Raw genomic sequence first — 9566 nt, 5'->3', positions numbered from 1 at the left:
ACATCAAGACCATCCTGACCACCGCAGAGACGGCGCGTTTGAGTGCCGAGCCGGCCGAGTGATTTGCCGAGCAGCTCGCAGAGCATATGACAAAGTACAGTCCGTACGCGGGCGGGCAGTAACTGGCGCAGTACGGATTCGGTGGTGGTAATATAGATGTGAATATATTGCTCGTGTGCCTCATTGTAATTTGTCCATGTGTTTATCTGATCTGAGAGCAGTTCTGCAATCATGTGACAGTGTCCGCGTATGCCTGGAGGAACGTACGAGGAACGAGTACTTCCGGAAGGTATTTTTTTCCTTAAGTGAGAAAAGCCATGGTATGCTCCAAGCATATATATATATATATGGACCAATTTCTTTCCTTTTTCGAACTATTAAAAACAGTATCAGTTCTCACCTGTACTGTAAAGCTTTTATTCTCGCCTGTATTCTCACCTGCATTGTAAAGCTGGTGGAACTTGCCTCTGACTGTCACGGAACCAACCCTTACCTGGTAGATGATGCTATCCGGTGGTTCATGCTCGATCCTCACCTTATAGCCAAGCCCTTGGCTCCTTAGCTTCTTTACCTCTTCATGTTTCAACAGAGATCATCACCGTGACCCTAGGTCCGGGTCGTGATAACTACGATGAGCGTCTCGAAGTTGGGCTTGGCAACAGAGGTGCACAGACGGTCTTGGCTGGCACGGACCTCTCTCCTTCCTCTTCGGTGAACAGTGTCGTTTTTGTCCCTCTTACTGAACCCATGGCTGTTTTCTTTGTTCTCTTCTTGCTTGGATCGGCCGGAGAGGCTGTCTGTCTTCTTTGTTGCTTCCTGCTTGGCTCGGTTGGAGAGGCCGTTTCCCGTTTCTTGGCTCGTTATTCGCCGGAAACAAAACCAGACACTGTCATGATCACAATGAACCTGCTTCTGGCCCGGAGGCCACGAAGACGAAAACGTCCTTCATAGACGTATTACAATATAGCAGCAACTCTGAAAGAGACTTTCCGCGTTAGATTTCCGTCTCGGTCCAGAGGGGCGCGTCCTCTTCGTCGGCGGTTTCAGTGCCCTGGCCAGATTCAGGCATGGCATCCCATTCTCGAAGCCACGACTCGTGCTTGTGGTCTTCCTCGAACCGCTGTCTGGTCTCCTTGCCCCGTTGTTCCAGCTTGACGATAGCGTTTCTCATGTCTTTGTCAAGCACATCCTTGGGCTCGATGAAGTCACTGCGCGCCGGTTTCCGAAACAGATGCAGCCCGTCTCAGCTCTCCGCCCTCGATAGCTGCACGTACAGGCTCATGAAGCTGGGCCGCGTCGCCGTGCCGCTCGAATGGACGCCTTTGAGGTTGACGAGCACATCCGAGAACTGTTTGCCTTGGCTCTTCTGATCTGTCATGGCGAAGGCCGGGGTGCAGAGAGGCCCGGTTCTGTGGGTAACCCACCTGAAACCCGGCTTGCACCTCCATCTGCCTTCTTTGCCCCGCATTTGGCTCGGGATGGCGACCGTCTTGCTCTTGATTAAAATGGTGCCATTGGGGAGCCCGGGAATGGCGAGGTCCCCTGGATCTTCGCCGTCACGCTGCTGTCCTCTTTCTTCAGGACCTTCAATACCGCGTCGATCTCCTCGCGGCTGGGAATCCCATGCCACGGAAAGGCGAATCTTGGAGGTCCTGTAGCATGGTATAGAAATGGCGACCACGCTGGGCAGCAGTGTTGTCGTCCTGGCTTGGGTCAACTGCCCTCGCCTCTTCATATCCTTTATTTCGCTACGTCGGACCACGGATAGGGCATCCAGGAAGGCTTCGTAATGCTCCTGAGGATCGATGCTCTCGACGTTCGCCCCAACGCCGCCGTCGTTCCCCACCTGGAGTGTCATGTGTGGCTGAAATGCGATAGTTAGCTGAGACCAAGCTCGCTATCTACAGCAACTTTAAGCTCAATAAGAGCCTACTCCTATTGACCTCAGCTTTGTATTTCCTACAAACACGGTCAGTGGAAGCTGCTCATACTGAAGGTCCCGGTTTAGCCCGCGTACAAACTGATTCCCTTCTTGGGACGAGTGCTTCTTACACGAGAGGTATCAACAGGAGATGGCGGCTATCCTACAGACTTTCCCATTTCCACCTGGGTGATCGAAAATCTAGGACTCGAACCCAAGACGCATCGCAACGAGCTTCTACTCTCGATTGGCCATTTGATCAACTGGTTCAGGGACCATAGGACGAAGTTTTTTTTTTTCAGGTTGCCTGGAATTCTAGAGCTGGAGCGCTTCAAAGACGATGTCATACCGCCCCTTTTTTCAAACAGTTTGACAATCTCTTGATGGCCTCTCGATGAGGCAGCCTGGAGAGCGTTGCTGTATTCGCCGTCCTGCGCGTTGACGTCCGCTCCCTTGTCCAACAGCAGTTTTACAATCTCTTGATGGCCTCTCAATGAGGCGGCCTGGAGAGCGTTGCCGTAGAAGCCGTCCTGCGCGTTGACGTCCGCTCCCTTGTCCAACAGCAGTTTGACAATCTCTTGATGGCCTTCCGATGAGGCGGTCTGGAGAGCGTTACCGTAGAAGCCGCCCTGCGCGTTGACGTCCGCTCCCTTGTCCAACAGTAGTTTGACAATCTCTTGATGGCCTCTCAATGAGGCGGCTTGGAGAGCGTTGCCGTAGAAGCCGCCCTGCGCGTTGACGTCCGCTCCCTTGTCCAACAGTAGTTTGACAATCTCTTGATGGCCTCCTGATGAGGCGGCTTGGAGGGCGTTGCCATATTCGCCGCCCTGCGCGTTGACGTCCGCTCCCTTGTCCAACAGTAGTTTGACAATCTCTTGATGGCCTCTCAATGAGGCAGCCTGGAGAGCGTTGCTGTATTCGCCGTCCTGCGCGTTGACGTCCGCTTCCTTGTCCAACAGCAGTTTGACAATCTCTTGATGGCCTTCCGATGAGGCGGTCTGAAGAGCGTTACCGTAGAAGCCGCCCTGCGCGTTGACGTCCGCTCCCTTGTCCAACAGTAGTTTGACAATCTCTTGATGGGCCTTCCGATGAGGCGGCTTAGGAGAGCGTTGCCGTAGAAGGCCGCCCTGCGCGTTGACGTCCGCTCCCTTGTCCAACAGTAGTTTGACAATCTTTTGATGGCCTTCCGATGAGGCGGCTTGGAGAGCGTTGCCATATTCGCCGCCCTGCGCGTTGACGTCCGCTCCTTTGCTGATAAGAATTTGCGCAGGTGTTACGAGCCCAGCGAAGCAAGCATAATAGAGCCTGGAACTTTGTGGAGGACCTGGGTCATCGTCCCAGGCCCTATCAGACTGATACAAACGAGCCCACCGCTGAAATGTCACTTCCTCTTCTAGGAACCTAACAGTTGCTTGAACCATATTTTCCGAAGCCTGAGCGAACGTGGCATAGTATGTCCAGACTTCCGCCGCAAATCTTGCCATTGGAAAATCCCGCTTAATCTCTTCGCGGTTACCGTTTATGTCCGTAAGATAAGTCAAGCACGTCCTCGCAATGGGAATGCTAGCAATCGCAATGTTGAACCGCTCGTCTCTGAGAAGGTACTCTTTGACAGAAAAGTGGGCAAGATGTAGCTCTTTGCCGGCGGCGTGAACGACTGTCACTAAGCTAGGACAGTAGTCCAAAACATCAGTATCGCAAAACAGTCGACGCTTGACGTCAAACCCTCGCGGCTCGTTTTCGATCTGCGTTGCTATTACTTCTTTGGCCTCGGCCAGCTTGAGAGGTCGCGTCGAATGCACTAGAAACTGCAGGAGCCGCATCGCGTCGTTTTTAAGCTCCATCGGTATGCATTCAATCATGCGTCGGTACGTGTCTTCCAGGGTCCGCGGCAAAGATGCGAGAGCCTCCTCAATAGCTGCTTCATGACGACATCGAGCTAGGCTATCCAATTGACAGAACGCCCACCTGAACCTAAGCACCGTGTCAGCAAACCATCAGCATATCGATCGAAGCAGTGATATCTCACATCCCGTTGGCCCCGTCTCCAACCTTACTCTGAATCAGCAGAAGGAGATCTTGCGACAAGGGCTTGTCCCGAAATTCGCGTCGTTGCGAAAGCTGTGCTGCGACATATGATTGGATGTCGGCGTTGACAGCCTGCTTGTTAAATTCTAAGCTGTTTCCCTCGCCTATCAACGAGGGGATGTCGCGCAGGAACTCGGCTTCAGGCCGACCGGTACAGATCAGCTGGACGTGGCCCAGCTCTGGCCTGGACACTACGTCCTTAATCCAGAGGAGTAGGTCGGCCCTCGTTCTCGACTCGTCTAAGGCATCCAGAACGATAGAGACTTTCTTCTGGACTGCGAGCATCTTGAATAAAACATCTGAGAGCGTCTTCGTTGCAAGTTGGTTGCGGCCATCCTGGTGTGCTTGGAATGAGGCGTTAAGTACACCTGCAGAACGAGCCCTGCCTCGGTAGAGTTGGAAAGCAAGTGACCGCAGCATGGCATCCACGGTCTGCTTTGCCGTGTCGCTGAAGTCAAAGAAGAAGCTGAGGATACGACGGTCGTTTCCCTTTACGAGATGATCTAGCACAGTCGCACTGAGAACCGTCTTTCCACATCCCGCGAGCCCATGCAGCCATAAATATCGACGCGCCCCCGAGTGCCATTCCTGGAAGACCGGATTTTTTAGGAGCCACGCACCTGTCCCCTCATGGCGGAGCTCCCTCGCGTGGTTGGCGTTTGTAGACGGATCAGGGGGTCGAAGCCAGCGCTCGATCTTCTCGGTACGAAGGTCGGCCTGGATGGAATCAGTGGTCTGCTGCACACTATCGAGTTTCTGTTTAATCAATGTAGGTCAGAATGTCTCCGAAGTGAGGTGATTACTGTGTCTTGTTTATTCGCTCGGCCAGGCCACGGGGCGTGGGAGGATATAGAACCACTAACTTGATTAAGCACGTCCAGTGCCCTCTTGGTCTCCTGGACCTCCTGGACCGGCACGTACGCTAGGAGCTCCTTGGTATACGCAGCGGCGGTGGCCGAGGCATAGCGTTGCCATCGATCGTTCTTGTGGGAATCGGCGTAGTCGCAGATCCCTCGGATCACAAGACAGGGAAAGTGGTTCATCAGGCCGGCTGCTTCCATCTCAAAGCAGATGCAGTCCTCGCCGATGTCGGCAACAATCCGATCACGCGTAGCGGCGTCTTTAACAAGCGAGTTGCCGGATGCGATAGTCCCGTAGTGGATCTCGGGGTCGGTGGTGTCTCGAGCATCGCGTTCAACCTCGTCAGCCGTGTCACAACTCCGACAGTCCGGCCCGGGGACGTGGTCGCATGAAGATTGGAAGAGCCGGTCGTTGTCGGTGCCCTGGTGAATATAGCCAGGATTTTGCTTGGATCTCCTGTTCATTTTCGGGTTCTTCTTTAGCATCTGTTGAAGGAAGTTGGGAACCTTGGAGTACGTCGACTCGTGATCGGCCTGGATGCTGGCAAGCGCATTAAGGAGGACGGTCGGAGGTGGTCTGAGAAAGCCTTTGCGCTCACGCCTGTCACCAGACTTGGCCTTGATCAAGTCGTACTGGCAGACGCCGCCTGTGGTCCCGTCGGGCTGGCTCACGACAACGTCGCCGAGCCGTATATCGTAATCTTCGTCCGGTCGGGCGATGCCGCCGCCTATGCCGACCAAAAGGCCAACACGGATGGATGGCAGAGAGGCAAGTAGGCTCGAGGCCGTGGTCGCAGCCGAGGTAGTTCCATAGACTCCGGCGGCAAGAGAGGCGATGACGATGTTGTGCTCACCCACCCGACCCCATGTATAAACGTTTGCATCGGTTTGGTGTCTAACGAAGCCAGTTGGAGGCGCATGTTCCTCGTCGAGCATCGCTTTTGCAGCGGCCCGCTCGATGGGAAGAGCAGCGATCCAAGCGACCCCATAGTGGTCGGGGCTGTCGAGAGCATTGTGGGATGTCATGGTGCGGATGAAAGCGGATGAGACCGTCAGATTGGCGAGCAGAATGTTAGGAATATACGGTTGGCCTACATTGACGGAAGCTGGAATTGAGTCACCCGAGGAGAGAGAGGCGACGTGACAACAACATATTGTTTTATCACACTGGGGAACGCAGCCTTGTACAACAGTTGCCAGAGAAAAACAAGAGCAAGCTGAAAAGGATCAGGCCGGGCGGGATCAGGCCGCAACAACAGGCTCTCACCAATTACGGATTACACACACCCACGTTGGGGGCCCTGATGCTGTGGGCGCTTGCATACAGCACCCTCGAGCCCGCCGGGTGTCCGGCTGTCTCAGGAACTAAAGAACGTTAATTGAGTTGCCAGTTCTTTTTGCAGATGTCAGTTGCTTTGTACCAGTTGGCTCTGTGGGAGTTGCAAGTAGAAACCCATCCTCGTCACCAAACCATGCTCGAAATCCCCGAAATACCAGCCAGCCCTGGAGCACCGCTGTGCTGTATTACTAACTTCTGAGATTGACCAAAGAACTGCTCTTGCTTGCTTCCCAACTTTTATATCAGCCATCCTAAAACTAATCGCACGACGGCATTGTGATGCGGTCGTGGGCTAATTGCGCCGGCGCGTTCCTCCAGGCTTCCTTTGGCGGGCCCGCGCGCAGCGGGCACGGTCCCTCTTGTCCCGCATGCGCCTAAGGGTACAGAGGCAACTCTTTTGTACGACCAACTTAACCCCGTCCGGCAAATGGCCGAGCGGGGGGATCTCACACACTGGGAAATTCCAGCCAGCCAGTGTTGACCTCGAGTCAAGAGGTACCGAGTTCGATTCCGGCATATAGTATGTCGGTCTTGAAAAGACAGGACTGTCCGGACAGTCTTGTCCCAATGGGCCCACCTCCGAAAATGGAGAGGCAACATTACACCTTGTAAGCGGTGTTGGTAAAACCCAAAAGAGGGTTTTCGTAGCCAGCAGACGTGCTGGTGAGCTTTTTGTCTTTTGGTTTTATTTCTATTTATTTTACATACTGTTGTTTGCTTTACATGGTGGACTTAGTATTTTTATTTTCTAAACATGTGCCTATTTATTTATCTCTTGGAAACCGAGGCGTTACTCGATTATAAGTAGGGTATGCTATTTCAAATAAGGTACCCAGGCAATGACGAAGCGCTTCCTTCAACTAGATACAATGCAGTTCTGCTCGCCACAACAATTGTGATGAACCAGCTGTTCACATGCGCTGCCAAGGCGGTCCGGGTTTCTACGAACAATGGTGGGTGAGTCTCCGTTGCTATAGCTAGTTCTAGCCTTCTCACCATAACAACGGCATTCTGAGATTTCTGACGGGCACCGAGCAGTTTTGTGCCATGCATCAAGCGGACGAGAGCCGTAGCACCCACGAAAACCGGGAGCAGCAGCAGGAGCAGCCGCCTCCATCCTCGCCACCAAACCCGACCTGCGGGCTCGAACTTTTGCCTACGGAAATACTAGTAGCCATCCTGTCCGCCGCGCGGTCCACGGCAGACCTCCATGCGCTCATCCAGGCCTCCCCCAGGTTCTACCAGGTCTTTATACCAACCAAAAAAGAGGTGCTCCTCAACATCGTAGCAACCGACCTAGGCGCCGCGCTGCGGGATGCCCTCGCCGTAGTGCTGATCGCCCCGCCCAAGCTCGACCCTCAGAAACCGACCTACCTAGAAGAATGTGAGCATGTCATCCGCCGGTACGAGGCGCTCCCCCACAGCACCGACCACGGAGGACTCACGTCGGCGACGCGCGGCCTGCCCATCGACACCATCGTTGCGCTCACCCACCTAAACCGCACCGTCCAATCCCTCATCGACGAATTCGCATCAACCAGGTTCCCCGAGCTGCACAAGATCCACCCCGCCGCCACCACCAGCCCTCCCACCACCACCGAGCGCCGCCGCCTGGCCGCCGCCCTGCTCCGCCACCAAGTCCTCGCGCGCATCGAGCACGGCCGTAACCGGCCGCGCGTTGAGCCAAACCAGCATCGAGCACCCGAGACCGCCGCCATGCACCGCTTCCTCGGGCTCTTCCGGCCGTGGGAGGCCGAGCAGCTGACCGAGGTGCACACCTTCCTGTGCGAGAGCGCGGACCTCGCTTTCCCCCCACCGGCCCCGGGGATCCGGGGCGCCCACAGGCGCCACCAGCAGCCGTGGGAGCGGCAAAGGGACGCGGCCCTCTGTGACCTGCGTCTGATGCGCTGTGCGCTGAGTGCGCGCCACGCCGGCGTCGCCACGGACGACCCTGCCCCGGCGGCGGGCCTTCGGATGGCCTTCGTGGAGCGCTTCCCGTCCCTCCGCGCGGGCCCGCTGCCGGATAAGGGCTATGTTCTCTGCTACGTGGCGCGCGAGGATTGGGCGCTTCGTGACGAGCTGTACCGGCGCGAGGACGCCCTGGCGCCGTTGGGATTTGGCGAGAACGGCGACGGCGACGATGACGCGGCCCCGCCGTTTGCGTGGGTCGACGCCCACGGCGGGCTGGACTGCCAGCGCTGGGGGGGTTATCTGTGTCGGGACGTGCTGCGGGAGGGGCAGGAGGATGTCACGTCGCTCCAGCGGACTTGGGTCCGCACGAGTCTGGACAGGTGGCGCTGGTTGGGGTGGGTGTTCTGGGACCGGGCCCGCGTCGAGCTACTCAAGGCGCGGATGCCTGTGTATGAGACGGGATGGCTCAGGGCCGGGCCGCCGTCGGACGGAGAGATACTGGAGGCTTACCGGAGGGCACGGTCGCGGCCGAGTCGGAGGGGAAGCACTGTGCAAGGTGGAGAGGCCGTGAGGTGATCATATATTCATTGATTGGTACGCTACCGTCCTGTAGTATGTGTTGTGTTGGCCACCGAGCTACCTATTGCCACGAGACACGCTCAAAAGCCGGCCAAGCTGGCGACGCGTGTCATTATTGCCCCGGTTGGTCCTTGGATCTCAACTATCCCGGACGGCCCAAGCCACTCCTAGTTGCAGACGACGCTTTTCATGAGGCTCTTGACGAGCTTGATGATGATACCTTGTTTCCTTGTTAGTGAAGCCTTCGAGCAGTTGGGCCTAGCCTTATGGGCTCGTCTCGTCAACAACGGTCCCCATCTACCCACCCACCAACGGTGCCGCAGTTCAATCCAACAGCGCCTGAGAGGGATCGTCCGGCATTAGAGGCCATCGATGGTGACAACCATGTCGGCAAAGAGCACGCCATCTGTCTGATCACCAACAAGTTTAGCCAGCCATAACCCAACTTCGCCCCTTGCTCGCCCACCACCTACCAGTGTAGCTCGCCGCAGCTAGTTATTCGGCCTCGAACAGCAAGCACCGAGCAGCGAACCGAGCATACTACCTACCTAACTAATACCAATCAAGCCAAAGCGAGGACCCGACGATTTGGATCATCACCACCACCACCCGCCGCCCTTCCCGCACTAACTCGCTACAATAGCTCGAGACCAACCAAAACCCGTGTGGGTGAACCAGAACGTGAGCAAGTTAGTTAGTCAGTAAGAAACGCCCTCCGCTGCTCAACTACACAGTAGCCGAGCCAGCGCCGATCACCGCGCATCCAGACCCTCCACGTGCGCGCGTGCTTGTGTGCTGGGCGGGCGAGCGGGTCCCGGCGACGCGTGGGAGGCCGAAGATCTGCTGCTGCTGCTGCTGCTGTTGGTGG

The 9566-nt window shown here is 56.0% G+C and overlaps 2 protein-coding genes across 2 annotated transcripts; one reads left to right on the top strand and one right to left on the bottom strand.

Annotated features, from left to right (window-relative positions):
- Nucleotides 1-994: 994 nt before the first annotated feature.
- On the bottom strand, nt 995-5895 carry CHGG_08132 (uncharacterized protein; the record flags this gene model as incomplete). The annotated part of the gene is made up of 6 exons (XM_001225787.1): nt 995-1208; nt 1275-1864; nt 1934-1959; nt 2271-3839; nt 3979-4765; nt 4873-5895. 6 exons carry the CDS (start codon nt 5893-5895, stop codon nt 995-997), a joined length of 4209 nt encoding a protein of 1402 aa, XP_001225788.1.
- Nucleotides 5896-7123: 1228 nt separating this feature from the next.
- Nucleotides 7124-8695, top strand: CHGG_08131 (uncharacterized protein; the record flags this gene model as incomplete). Its single annotated transcript, XM_001225786.1, has 2 exons — nt 7124-7165; nt 7247-8695. 2 exons carry the CDS (start codon nt 7124-7126, stop codon nt 8693-8695), a joined length of 1491 nt encoding a protein of 496 aa, XP_001225787.1.
- Nucleotides 8696-9566: the final 871 nt, after the last annotated feature.

Source organism: Chaetomium globosum, genomic scaffold (assembly GCF_000143365.1).
Source record: "Chaetomium globosum CBS 148.51 scaffold_5 genomic scaffold, whole genome shotgun sequence".
Classification (NCBI taxonomy): Eukaryota; Fungi; Ascomycota; class Sordariomycetes; order Sordariales; family Chaetomiaceae; genus Chaetomium; species Chaetomium globosum.
Note: the sequence above shows the minus strand (reverse complement) of the source record. Positions and strands in the feature narration are given on the sequence as shown.